Source organism: Trachemys scripta, chromosome 8 (genome assembly GCF_013100865.1).
Source record: "Trachemys scripta elegans isolate TJP31775 chromosome 8, CAS_Tse_1.0, whole genome shotgun sequence".
NCBI classification, from domain to species: Eukaryota; Metazoa; Chordata; order Testudines; family Emydidae; genus Trachemys; species Trachemys scripta.
Genome location: NC_048305.1, coordinates 14,073,810 through 14,088,224, shown reverse-complemented (window position 1 = coordinate 14,088,224; position 14,415 = coordinate 14,073,810). Strand labels below are relative to the sequence as shown.

Genomic DNA, 14,415 nt, shown 5'->3' with positions numbered 1-14,415 from the left:
ACTACTGCAGAAGGCATCTTCACTCTAAACCAGCACATGCCCCAGAGATTTGAGACATTATGCTCAGTTCTGGCCACCTCAGGACTTCTGATCTATATTTATTCCCTCCTGATAGTTAACTAGCCTTTTCTCTTTCATCTGGTCCATTTCTCTTCTCTTCTTACTGGCACGTATTTTTACTCTTCCCCCCTCCCCACCCTGCTTCCTTTCTCCTGCCTCATCTCTCCCTTCATAAGAATAATTTAGAAATCAAGTGAAAACTTTGAAGCTTCAGCTTCAATATAAAATAAATTGTAACGTCAACGTTTGCATATTAGTCGAGTCTTGCATACCTGAATGGTGAAGGCAAGGTAGACAGAGTTCACCAGCACTTCTGAATGCCAGTAAGGTATTTATTGCAGTAGGCACACACCAGAAAACTTTCATTTACTATGTAGTGTTCCCTCTAATTTTTTATGTCCGTGTGCGGAATGAATTTTGTTATGTGCACCATTGTGGACATGTGTGACACAGCACCTCCATATTGGTGCACATAACAAAATTCATGTGGTCGGTGTGGGGTCGAGGTGTTCGGAGCGTGGGAGGGGGCTCAGGGCTGGCACAGAGGTATGGGAGGGGTGCAGGCTCTGGGGTGTGGCCAGGGATGAGGGGTTTGGGGGTGCAGGCTGTCCCAGGGCTGCGGCAGGGAGAGAGGACTCCCCCCGCCCCCAGCCCTCTCTCACCACAGCAGCTTGGGGCCAGAGGAGAGGTGCTTCCCCCTGGCAGCAGCTCCGTCAGGGCTGAGCTGGGCTGAGTGAGGGGCTCCTCTTCCTGCCAGCTCCAGTGGGCCTGGGCCGGGCTGCGGGAGGGGCTCCTCTCCCTCGGCAGCAGGAAGTCCGGATCAGGTCCGCGCTGGGGGAGAGGCATCTCTCCCCACTGCAGCCCTGAGCCCCTCCATGGGGCTTAATGGGAAGCTGTGCAACTGCACAGCTTAGCGGGAACTTACTGTCAGTGGTTTATATGACAGGAATTTGTTCCATGAAAGTGCGCCAATTGCAGGCAATGGAACAGGGGACAAAACAGAATCACAGAGAAGTGATTCGAACAGCATCAATGTGATCTTGTTGTGAGAGCAAGGTAACTTGTTGAGAGAGCATGGTGCCTTTCACAAGGACAAAAACACATGAGAGAGTCGAGTTCTGTTTGTCCTGGTTGTATGAGCAAAAGTGGACGATCTTTCACAGGGGATATATTACCCCTCTCTCTCTCTCTCTCTTCAGAGAGAGAGAGAGAGAGAGAGAGAGAGAGAGAGAGTCAGGCCATTACAAAATTCTTCTTGCTGTGGTCAGCCCAGAGCAACCAGTGCCTTTCCCACATATCCAGATGCTGCTGCTGTCTGAGTTATTTCGACGTTGTAAGTGTGGGCTATGTTCCAAAAGCAGGGCTGCTTACCCAAACATAGTTAAGGACAGGGTCATTGCCAAGCCACTTTGGGATGCAATATCAAGATTGACTGTTGCAAGAGCCATGCCACATAAGATCTGCAGCACAATAATACTAAAATCATATGTAATCAGAAATAGGGACCAATGACTGAGTTAGCCGAGAAACTATAGATTCTGAATATGAAAAACGAGAAACAGAAATTCTTTATCCTCATTAGTGAGGATGGGAAAGAAATGTGATTTCAAATTACATGCCTAAAGTCTCCATTCAAATCATGGTTTTTAAACCATGAAAACATGTAAGTATAACCAGGAAAATATTATGCAACACTCCCCCTAAAATTTTACTTACTGCATCTGCAAGTTAGTGTATGCAATAATTCCAGCAATCCTGCCATTGAATTGTTCGAATGGCTGAGTTGATTCATATATTGGAATGCAGAGTGTGCAGGTCTAATTTCCCATTTGTTTGTGTTACCGCCATCAATATGGAATCCTCCACGATGCTTTGCAGCGTATTTTAGGCTGAGTTACTAATATAGTTATAACTCCTTTCATCACAAAGGATTTGAAAATCTTTACAAACTTCACAAGGACAGGTATCACTAAACTTGCCCCTGAAATATAGTCCTTTCTGAGGAGGAATACAGGAGCTGTTTAACAGTGCTCGTTAGCAGGATGCAACTGTTTCAGTCACGAGGTGAAGGGGGACCGTCTGTCCTCCTCTCAAGCCTATTTTTTGAATGTAATATATATAAAGTACCTTTTGTTGAAGTGCCTAGGCACTTATTTTAGCTATATGAAACTACAGAGAAAACTTTCAGGTGAGCAGAAAGTAATTGCCCAAGTGGGAATTTAGCAGGACACTGGGGTTATGTTGGGTCATGGGATCTTGAATGACCACCAGTAATCAAGAATCCTACATGTACCTAATACGTTAAATGATTTTAATATTTGAATTTTCCCTGGAGTATTTACTGTAGCAGCTGGAATGAATCCAATTGAAAATAATTTCTCCTAGGAGTCATGTGGAAACCTTGCCTATTGCGGTATATTTTATAATGTATCATTCATCAGCGGATGGTGCTAAAGACAGTCTGCTTACTGTATTTGCAATCTCATGGACCTCTTAACATTGCTCTTATATAATGGGAATGTATTATATGCAAGAATAAATAACGCCATACAGGTCAAATTTTAAATGAAAACGCCATACTCTTCTGGAAGGTAAAGGACACAGCTTTGAGTTTTCTAAAACCAATCAACAACTTATGAAATCTGGACATTTCACACAATAGCATGTAGCAAAGAGCCCAGCGCAACAGTTCAGTCTCCTAAGGACGTAGTTGGCTTTTGTTCAGCTAAAGTCATTGGACTCAACAGAGGGCTGTTTGCGAAATTTAATGGCCTGTGATATGCAGGTCAGACTGGATGATCTGATGGTCCCTTCTGGCCTTAAACTGTGTTACTAGGCTACAAAGCAATCATGTGTGCAATAATAATCCACTCTCCTGAGACCTGTCTGAGGGGGCAGTTCGGCTGTCTCCGTCCTGTACAGCACGCCAGGAGTACTACCCGTCCCTTAACATACAGGCCTCTGTCCTGTGCTAGGGGAGGCTTCACCCTTTGCTTCCAAGTCAAGACTTGCCCTTATTGTTGGAAATCTACCCTAAAATACCCAAAACAAGGTCTAGTGCCCCAGTACCCCCTGCTCTTGGTGGTGATCCCAATGCTGAAGTTCAATCTGATCACTAATTCCTCCCTTAGATGTCCCTCAAGGAATGGTTTCTGATGTTAGGTGCAAACATTAAAAGCAATGGCTGCAGCTGAGAAAGCTTGACCTCCCCCACTGCATAGGTTGCAAAGCTCTCCTCCATTTCCCCATCCCTTTAACACCTTTTCTAGTTTGTTGTCCAGTGCTTGCTTGCATAGGTGGTTACGGCATTGCTCACAAACTTATTGGGAGGGTTGTTTCAAAATTACAGGACCACAGACAGTTTAATCAGAAAGCCAGTCAGGTTCCCTTCTTAGTTACACTGGCACCAATCTGCAGACTTGGCCAAATAACCTTATTAAGACTGACTGCTCTTCTGTAAGCATCAGAAATGTAAGTAACATAGCTGTGCAACGCTATCTCTACTCCTTAAGAATTGCTTGGCAAGGAGTTCCCCTTCCTTTGTGGTCGGTTAGTGAAAACCTGCTGATTTACACATTGATCATGGTTTTAAAATCAATGTGGTGTTGAAGAAATACTGCTTGAGATAAAGGGACAATCAACACGTTAGGATGCAACCTCAGCCTGGTGCTCCGCTTTGTTAACTGATCCAGCACGTGCTGTGGTTTTGTAACATGGATCTAAATTGCCAGAATAATGTAATTAGACACTATGTTAAAAATAATCAGAACTCTGTATGGGTGGCCAGAGGCCAGGGATCCATTCCTAGATAGGAAGATATTTCCAATGGAAACACAGGGTGAATGTTTAATTATTGTAGTAGAACCTAAAGGCCCGAATCTGGGATCTGAAAATAACTTGGTTTTAGTATTTTTTTCATGAAGGATTATTTTTATTAAATACACGCAGGGACTATTGACAAACTGACAAACCTCTTATCCATGGGAGGAGCTCTCCCTAAAAATCTGTACACTCGCTCCATTGTCCTCCTTCAAGGCAGCTCTGCTCTGATGCCTATAAAACACTAGACAATGGCTGGGCTTCGGGCTGACAAGACCGTTTATTTCACCGAATATAATTTGTTTCATTGTCATCCTGTCTTCCCTACCCTCATCCTGCTTGGTTTGCTTTCTCTCGCTGTACGCTAAGGCTGCAAGCTCTTTCTTTGGGACAGGGTCTATCTATTTATTATATGTGTAGCTTTCAGCCCACGTACTATTAAAAATTACTTACTAAAAGCTGCTAAATACGTTCTCTAGAGCATATTCAGCATGAAGTGACAGAGAACTTGAGAGATAATGAGCCTGACCTTGAATACATCATGTGCAATGACTCCCAGGAAGAAACACCATATCGTTTTCTATTAATTTCAGTGCATACATTGTTTGTTTGTTAAATACTTGCCCCCTCCCCCAACGGGAACAGAATCCTTTCCAATAATCAGCCAACAGTTACAGAGACTGAACAGGGGGCAGAGGGCATGAGACAAAAGGATACTCAGCTTCCTTTACCATAAAAGATTTGTCTCTCAAAGACCAACCACTGGTGCAGCCTTAAATTGTGCTCTGGCAATTTAAAGGGACACCATTAACCATTTAGCTCTTCTCCCTCCCAACTAATTTAGCTGGGGTATTTTTCCCTCATAATTTCAAAGCTAAGGTGGGTTGCTTGCCTCTGTAAATATGAGGCAGTTTTTTAAAACACAGGCTGTGACTTCTTGTATATTCAACACACAAACAAATCTCCCTCACACCAGGGCGGCTCCATCAGCTTTCATGGAGTTGCTCCTGATTCTCACCCTGTGGGAGAGGAATCCAGCCCGGATTTCTGGAGCCATTGATTATGGGATGGGGGATATGGCCTTTGTACCAAAGATCACAGCTTTGTACATAAAAGAAAAAAGCAGGGAGATTCGTCAATGCTAATGTGCAGCAGAACCACAGGGCCTCATCCTCAGCTGCTATAAGTAGGCATTACGCCATTGAAGGCAATGAAAATGCACTGACTTACACCCACTAAAAATCTATCCCTCCAGCTGCTGGCAGATAGGGTCCTGAGACTCCTGACCGGAGCTGAACTGGTAGGGTGCTTCATATGTACAGGACAGGAAGCAGGACACCCCCCCCCCCGTGTCACATAAAGCACAGCTCCATGTGGGTTCCCTGCACCTAGGGATTTTGAGGGGCTGAGGCCAGAGCCAATGTATATGGGGGTCTCTAAAATAAATTTCTGAGGAGTGGAATGGAGTGCGAGCAGCAACCTTCGGGGCTATTCCAGCCTTGAGACAGCAGTAGCAGCCATGCAGCAGCTCTTACACATTCACTACGTGTCATACCTGCCTTCATAGTCTCCATACATGAGGCTGTCACTCTATGTACCGCTTGACACTTCCAACAGAATTTGTATTCAGAAAGATCCCAATTCAATGACTTGTCTCTGTTTTGTGTATGAATGAACCCCACTGCACTGATCCACTGAGGATGGAGTTAATATGCCAGGGCAACCCTCCTCTTCATATTGCCAAAGACAAAACAATTCCTGAATTCGAAGGGAGTGATCTGGGGGCTGCTAGGTGTCGCTTCCTGTTATTGTGACAGGTCACGTGACTTGTCAACTCTTCTGGCTCCCTATATGTGCACTGATCAGAAGGAAGCAGATAAGTTGAGGGTCTCTTTTCCCCTCTCTTTCCTTTGATTTTTGTGCTGAAGAAATATCAGTTTTAAAAAAAAATCCATTGCTAGAGTCTGTAGAGGCCAGACCTACAACATGTGACAGTTGCCAAGGTAGGTCAATGCCTAATAACTTTGACAGTGTCCCTTTAAGTAGTGGAGGATCTACACCTAAAAGTATTTTTCCTCTCATTCTTTCTTGTCTCCCCTCCCCATCTGTACTCCAGGGAAAATATTCAGCCCTTCTGGTAACAGAGAATTGCATAATTATGTCGGATACCCCAGTTCAGGACTGGGCCAGTGAGTGAGCATTTGCTCTGGAGGATGTTCTTCTTCCTCTTCAGTGGAAGGGCCCTAATCACTCTGCAGCAGGGTCATGCCTGCACTGGTGCCAGCACAGGACACAATGGAGGGATCTTGGGCCTCCCCTGTTCAGGGACTGCACAGATGGTGCAGCCTTTGGAGCAGGCTAGGGCGGTCCTTGGAGCTTCCCTAAGTTGAGCCCCTGTTTCACTGACCCTTGTGGAGCCTACTGGGGTTCAGAACTGCCAAGTTGTGAGAACGCCCCAGGCATGTGTCTCGCACCCTCTGCCTTCATTGGCTCATTTCTGCTCCTCCCCTGAATGCCCCTTGCAGCTGGGAGTGCTGCAGAAGTAGAGCAGAGATAGCCGTGCGAGCATAGCACATGGCTATTGGGCTTCCCTGTACTAGGCGTATTTCCCAGGGGGATGTAGGCCTGCCCTATAGCCCCTTTGAGGCAAGGGGTCCTAGCACAGTGACGAAATGATGCCCTTCTGGCCTGATTCTCCTCTCAATGGTGTAAATGAGGAGTAACTTCATTGAAATCAGTCGTGTAAAACTGAGGGAAGTGAGGGAAATCAGATCCAGGCTTCTTTGCTAGAATTGTACTGGCCAGTCCCCACAGCAGCACATTCCCTGTGCAGCTAAACCCTATAACACTGTGATCAATTACGCAGCGTAAAGCATCTGTACTTGATCTGTCTCCCACTGTTAAGAGTTGAAACGTAAAGAGCTGAGTCCCAAGAGCCAGGTGCAGTGTACATATACTGCATATTTTTGAGCACCATCTACTGGTACATTATCATCATCTAACCATTTACATCTCTATTGCTCTGTCTTAGGTTTCTTCTCCTTAACCCAATTCTTCTGTAACTCTCAAGAAGACAGTGGACTTGAAGGTGGCCTCATGGCCAGCTGAGGATCCCTCCTGCATAGCAGTGCCTCCATTAGCATAGAATCAGCACTTTGACAGCCCCCTCTTTGCTTCTGCAGCCTATGTTCACATGAATGATCCCATTGACTCCACTGGCATTGCTCACATGTGTAAGAGCTGAAGGATCAGGCCCCAGGCAGTAGTTAGCCATTTGAAATTTACACACAAGCAGGCTGATCTGTTGCTGTCTGCAAAGAGTATAACCTTGGGAGCCCAAAGTTGACATATAATATGGTCAGGGACACAGTGGAAGCGCTTGGCTGTAAAGATCCAGGAGTAAGTTAAAGGCAGGCCTGATAAAGATCAAATGACTCAACAGTTCACTAAAGAAAATGTCTTCACCACCACTCCCACCCTCCAGGAAACAAGTAAACCTCAGACATAGCACATATGTGGCACTTTACATCTTCAAAAAATAATTAGATAAATTTAAATGGACTAATTAAGTAAAATATCATACACGAGGGATGGCAACACACACAGACCTAGTCACAACAACATGTGCAAATACATGGGAATGGAATGGATAATTGTTAGCAGCCAGACCAGAAGGATGTTACGTGCCATAGATGCGTTGCGGGAAGTGCCGTCTTTCAGATGAGATGTAAACTCTAGGAGCCTGATTCCATCTCCTACTGGTGCAGAGATGTGGGACCAAGGGGAGGCATCTTACCCTTGCACTTACCCTGTCAGGGAGTAGTTGAGGGTTGCACCCCCATTGCCTTAGCATCATGGGCTTTGAAGCAGCCAAGGAATAGCCAAGCTACCGAAATGCCCTGGCCATGGCTCCGTCCACCCTGGAACTCCTCCTGCACTAGGATTGCCTACATTGATGAGCTACTTCAGGGGGAGAGGTGTTGTGCAGCTGTTTTGCAGCCACTTTGACAGCATAGTGGGTGTAGAGTGGCCATGGGATGCTGATAAATCAGACACTAGATCATAGTATCTTGCATTAAAGTTCTCATGGATCGATCCATAAGACCAGAGATGTAAGTCTTGGCACCCTGGCCAAAACTCCAACTTGAGTGAATTCATTCTATGTACCAATCCCCCCCACCCCTCTGCAGTTTCAGCTGGATGAGGTACACCAGTTCTGAAGGATTTGGTATTGCTGCTGTGTTTTGCTTCAGTAGCCGCTGCATTTTAATGGTGGACAATATGCTCACTAGGCATATTAGTCTATAAACTCCTTTGGGACCCAAGGTATTAAATTAATGCAAAATATTAAAATACAAATACTAGGAAAATGTAACAGGGGAAGTTTGCACCAACCTGTGATAATACTTTAAATTCCTTGAGATCAAAAACCCATTTAGCAGGCACTATTTCCCACTATTCACAAAGCCTTGCTGAAATCTGCAGCTGGATAAACCTGAACTCCTATAAGGGGATGCTGGTAGGAATAAAGAAGGATTTTGAAAAAAATTGCCTCCTCTAGAGCATCCCCACTATCAAGGGCTTCTGCCTTCACATTGTTCATTCAGCAGGCAGCGATAGTGTCCTTTTAGGCTCCTGAGGGCTGATTAATGCCCAAATGGTCAAGGGGGCATAGAACATGCACTTTCACCTGCCAGTGACCTGAAGATTGTACCCCATACTATTGGACACAGATCAGGCCATGATGAGCCACACTCGAGAAAGGGATCTTGGAGTTATCGTGGATAGTTCTCTGACAACACCTGCTCAGTGTGCAGTGGCAGTCGAAAAAGTGAACAATGTGAGGAACAATTAGGAAAGGGATAGATAATGCCACTATATTAATCTGTGGTATACCCACACCTTGAATACTGCATGCAGTTCTTGTCGCCCTATCTCAGAAAAGATATATTAGAATTGGAAAAAGTAGTGAGAAGGCCAACAAAAAATGATTAAGGGTATGGAACAGCTTCTATATGAGGAGAGGTTAAAAAGACTGGGACTATTCAGCTTAGAAAAGAGATGATTGTGGGGAGAGGGGGGATATGATAGAGGTCTATACAATCCTGAATGGTGTAGAGAAAGAGAATAGAGAAGTGTTATTTATCCCTTCACATAACACAAGAACCAGGAGTCACCAATGAAATTAATAGGCAGCAGGTTTAAAACAAACAAAAGGAAGTTGTTCTTCACTTAACGCACAGTCAACCTCTGGAACTCATTCACAGGGGATGTTGTGAAGACCAAAACTATAACCAGGTTCAAAAAAGAATTCAACAAGTTCTTGGACGGTAAGTCCATCAATGACTATTAGCCAGGATGGTCAGGGATGCAACTTTATGCTCTGGATTTCCCTAAACCTCTGACTACCAGAAGCTAAGACTGGACAACAGGGGATGGATCACTCGATAAATTGCCCTATTCTGTTCATTCCCTCTGACGCATCTGGCACCAGCCTCTGTCAGAAGACAGGATACTGGGCTTCATGGACCATTAGTCTGACCCAGTATGACTGGTCTTATGTTCACATTCCTAACCTTCAGGCTTGATTTATTGCACCTCATTACACGTAGAAATGAAGCCAAAGAGCCTGAAAAAGCTCCCGGTGGTACAAAGCACAATAGCCCATTGGCTGAGCAGCATGGGATGCATAAACACATAACTTTGGTGATCTGCTCCTTGCACTTGTTCCCCAAAGCACGTGGAGTCCAGTTCAAGGTCTGTCTCTTGATATTCAAAGCTCACAGTTAGATCGGCCCTCGCTAACTGGGAAATCACCTCTGCTACTGCAGCCAGGACCTCCCATGACAGGAGCTATCTTCCACCCAAACAATGAAACTGTTGACCAATCGGGAAAGCTCAAGAGCACAGGAACTAGAACTTTCACAGGAACTGGACCTAGACTCTGGAACTCACTGCTACAAGAGATTAGAATGCACCACATCAAAACTAAATGCAAAACTCATCTCTTTGACTCGGCTTCCTTTCAATTTGTTCTTCAGATACATATAAAAACCAACACACAAACTAATCAGGTCATTTCTCCTGCAGGCTGGGAAAAAAGAAATGGAGAGAGTGCTAATTTTATTTCTGTTTTACTTACGACAGCCCAGTAATCAGGGGCCCACTGATGTCAGCACCTTGAGTTAGAGGTGGGAGAAAAATTACAGGCTTCCTGAAAGATGTTGGCTCACAAAGTAAAAAGAAAAAGTTGCAACTTTAAATAGCTGCTGCTAAATTCTTCTAGTCATTTTAAAAACCTCTGCATCTCCGGAATGACTACGAAGTGTGGAATATTCAAGATCCTCTTGTTGACAAAAGTGACGCATCCTTTTGCAGAGTGCACGCTGCCACTTTAAGTTATCATGTGATTATCACCAGTGCTAAGCATATTTGAAATGGAAAAAAATCCAGGCACGTTAAAGGCATCTCTTCTAGCAGTCAGCTGTCTCAGTCTCTCTGCCTTTCTAAGTAAGGGTCTGGTTTCAAGCAGAGCCAGGGGGCTTTCGATACATGTTTCAGACACAGAACATTCTAAATATACACAGTTCCTCTTGCTGTGATGCTAATTACGCTTTTTGCTCTGTGCCGTTCTTTTGTAGCTGTGACTTTTTTCTTCTTTTTTGTAGACAGCTCTGTTTCTGGGTCAGCATAGCAGTATGTTTATAAAAGGTAAAGAGAGAACTGCCTTTCCTTGCCTTCGTTCCCTTAGAAGTATGGCAAATGTTATGGCCTATGTCTGTTAATCCTGTCGCATTAACTCATTCTTTTCCTTTGGCTCCTGCAGAATTTGCCCTTTCAATCTTTGAAAAGATGCAAGCACAGGAAATCCTGAGGAGCCTGCGGCTGCCCGAGTTTGACGACTTCAGCCAGTTTTTCCACAGCTTGCCAGCTACCACCTTAGTTGGCATTGGTGCCTTTGCAGCTGTGATCGCATATTGGTTTGCTAGCCGGCCAAAGGCTTTGAAGCCACCATGTGACCTCTTGATGCAGTCAGAAGAAGTTGAGGTAAGGCTAGCATTATTTATACCCTTCAACCAATAAAAAATTAACCCTTATGAATGCAGAGGTTTGGCTGGGCTGGCTAGATTCCATGGACTGCGTCACCACGGCCAGGTCCCGTGTACAGTAATTCACACCCATGCAGAGTGCTACTAAATAAGAAGCGTACCTTTTTACGCCCCCTTTGCATGGGTGTGCATGGCTGCAAGGCTGTTGAGAATCAGGCCCTAGCTATTTGTGGTGGGTGCTGTATTGTTCCATCCTGGACAATGGTTCACAGTCTGTTACACCGCGGATTAATTTGATCCACTTTGTTCCTTCCTTTTAAACTCCTGGAAAACTAACATCCAAGCCATGAATTTAATCCCTACTGAATTCCTCCAGTTTTAGCCTGGCTTGACCATGAAGCACTGAAAAATTACATACAAGCCGCTAAAAAACCAAGGTTTACCGTTCCCACAGATGGTAATTATAATCTCACATACCACTGTGCAATGCTAACTCTGTAATGGTGGCTGCTGTATGCTCAGTGATACTGTAAAAAATGATGCTTTAACCCAAACCTGAGGTTGAGTATTTATTCATCTTGATGCTGTTAAGGAGCCTTGAGGTCTAAAGAAACTACCCCATGTTAAAGTGCGAGAACTTCCAAGAAAAGCATCTTCAGTCGAACTTGTATTCAAAATTGAGACATATAATAAGAATCTAAAGGTTAATGACAGGTTTGTCCATCTAGCAGGTTCCCCTTTAAGAGAACTTCACTGTACTTACTTATAAAAAAAAATAGGCAAAAGTTTACATTTCCCATGGGAGCATTTTCTTCTGATTAGAACCAGGACTCTGGGGTTCTTTCCACAGCCATGTTTCTGACTCACTGTATGACCTGGGGCAAGTCACTTAACTGCTCTCTGCTTCAGTTTAAACTAGGGGTCTCAAACATGTGGCCCACCAAGTTCTCCGCACCCCCAGAGTTATTTCGTGCGGCCGCCAAGCTCCCCTCACCCGCCGCCCTCCTTCCTCCCCCAGTGCACTGTGTCCCCGTGCCTCTGCCTACCTCCAGGTGCTTCCTGCTGCCAAACAGCTGTTTGGTGGCACTTAGCGCTTTCCAAGAGGGAGGGGGAAGAGTGGGGAGCCGTGCGCTCAGGGGAGGAGGCAGAGAAGCAGCAGGACAGGGGCGGGGATTTGGGGAAGGGTTTGGAATCTGGGCAGGGAGGGGGCGGAGTTGGGGTGGGGACTTTGGGGAAAGGGTTGGAATGGGGGCAGGGAAGGGACAGGGCCTCATGGAAGGGGTGGAGTGGGGGCAGGGCCGGGGGCAGAGAGGGGGGCTTTTGTATCTTTATATGAAAAGGTGTCAGTGATGCAGCCCTCAGGCCAATGTACTAGTCCTCATGTGGCCCTCGTGGTGATTTGAGTTTGAGATCCCTGGTTTAAACCCTTGTACCATATAGTGAGTAAAACCTGCCTAACTTACTCAGGTGTTGTGCAAATAATTAGTATTTGGAAAGTACTTTGCAAAAAGCAGGTTATAGTTGTTATGAAATTGACATGGCAAACTAATAATATTCCCATGAGATTCCCTATCTAAAATATCTGCTACCCTGTATTTTTATTTTATATGTACTCACTGATGGAAGGAGAGAGAAACTGGATGTTGTAAGGATTAATCCAGGGTTATCCACACTAGTAATCACCAGATGAGAGGAACAACCTCATTGAAGACACTATGTGTGTTGAGCTGATTTGCATCACCTGAGTCCTTGAGGGCTTTAACAGGAGTCTGAGTCATGTGGAAACTTAATCACTGATGCAGCAACATCTTTTCTCTATCGAAGGCTATCATTAGGCAACAGCACAGGAAAGCTAAAAAGACCAAAAGGCGAGGTGGGTGACAAAAAAATCCAAAGAGTCCACTTTTGCTGAGCATACTGGGAAGTGTATTATTTAATGGGGAAACCGCCTTATCTTCCCAAGAGCTTGGCCTGTCTGTGGACCTGAGATGGTATTTATTTGTGAATCAGGAAGGCTAGTAAACTTCCCTAGAGTAACAGAAGCATGAGCCATACTAAGGCCTAGCTCCTGATCACGTTGTAGCCAATGGCAAAACTTCCACTGTTTCCAGTGGAGCCCAAACCCACAAGCTGCCTTGTATCTTTGTCAGTGCCTCTCTGAAAGAGGGAGTGAAGTAGAGCCACATAGTAGCAAATCCACTATTCCCATGTTGTTCTAACTACCTCTCCCTGCATGTAACTCTATGCAGGCAACTCCCAGGAACCTAGATGCCACAGTACACTGGTGGATGAACACTATCTGCCTGGGCTCCCCCAAACTTGCTCCTAACCCTGCTGCATCTACTGATCTCTGTGCCCACCAAGTCTAGGGGTCAGCATTTGCCCCTTGGTGCAATTTAATGTTCCCTTTTTTAAAGGGTGCAATATTGCACTTATAGAGGAGATATCATCTCTATCTTTGAATGGCAAACTTCAGCTCCACAAGGTTTTTTCACCTTTCCCACTGCAGAACAGAGCTACTGTGATGAACCTGCATTAAACTCCACTTTTTACAGTATTATCAATATCCCTCAGGCTCTCCAGCTATGAATTCTTGGCTACAAGCAAGTGTCCTTTTTGCTTTTTTTTCATTAGTAGTGAAATGAGCTTTCAGAAATATTTTTCCCTATACCATCTACAGATTTATAGCAATCTGTCTTCAAAAGTCTTTGGGAAACATAAACTACCTCCAAGAGAATCATGCAATGTCATGTATTTTTTTGTGGGAGTTGTCCCAACGTTGTTCTGAAAGCAGTTTTCACACAGGAGGTCAGACTAGATGATCTGGTGATCCTTTCTGGCTTTAGATAATGACCACGTTACATGAATTCTAAAGTTCATTACACAAATTCTTCTGGGACTTTAAACTCCTCTGAGTGGTGTCATAGGAAGGTAATGATTCTACTAGGGCTATTCATTTTTACTGCACTAATTAAAATAACCAAGCAAACAAAAGCAGTGGTGGCCAGCGATAGCATGCTGAGGTGCCTTTTTCTTGTATGAGGGTGGAATTTGAATCAGACTGTTTCTTTGAACTTGTGGGATCAAATTCAGTTTGGGGGTAACAGGTGCACTTCCATTTGGAGTCAGTAGGAGCTATGCGCTCTTATGCCAGGACTGAATTTGACAGATAGGTCCAAACTATGGTCCTGGTCCTGCAGGCACCTACGCGTGTACTTAATGTTACTATCATGAGTAGTTCCACTGACTTCAGTGGCACTGCTCATGGTAGTAAAGCGAAGCACATCTGTAAGTGTTTGCAGGATCAAGGCCTTTATATTCAATTATTTGAGTTGGTCAAAACATTTTTTTTAATGAAAAACTGCTTTTGCCCAAAAGAAAAGTTTTCATGGAAAAAAATAGCAAAAATGGGGGGTAGGAGGCTTTGTTTGTTTTTGTATAAAGAAAAGTTGGGTTTTGCTAACTGAACATTTTTACTATAAACTAA

At 44.6% G+C, this 14,415-nt stretch overlaps 1 protein-coding gene across 6 annotated transcripts in view; it reads left to right on the top strand.

Moving 5' to 3' along the window:
* The window catches only part of ACSL6 (acyl-CoA synthetase long chain family member 6), a 111,917-nt gene that overhangs the window by 45,324 nt on the left and 52,178 nt on the right, over positions 1–14,415 (top strand). For 5 of the 6 annotated variants that reach the window (XM_034778589.1, XM_034778594.1, XM_034778593.1 and 2 more), the window contains exon 2: positions 10,706–10,926. In XM_034778589.1, coding sequence (XP_034634480.1) covers positions 10,706–10,926 — 221 coding nt within the window. Of the gene's footprint in view, positions 1–10,547; positions 10,591–10,705; positions 10,927–14,415 lie in introns of all 6 variants that reach the window. The other variant, XM_034778590.1, reaches the window with a different exon arrangement.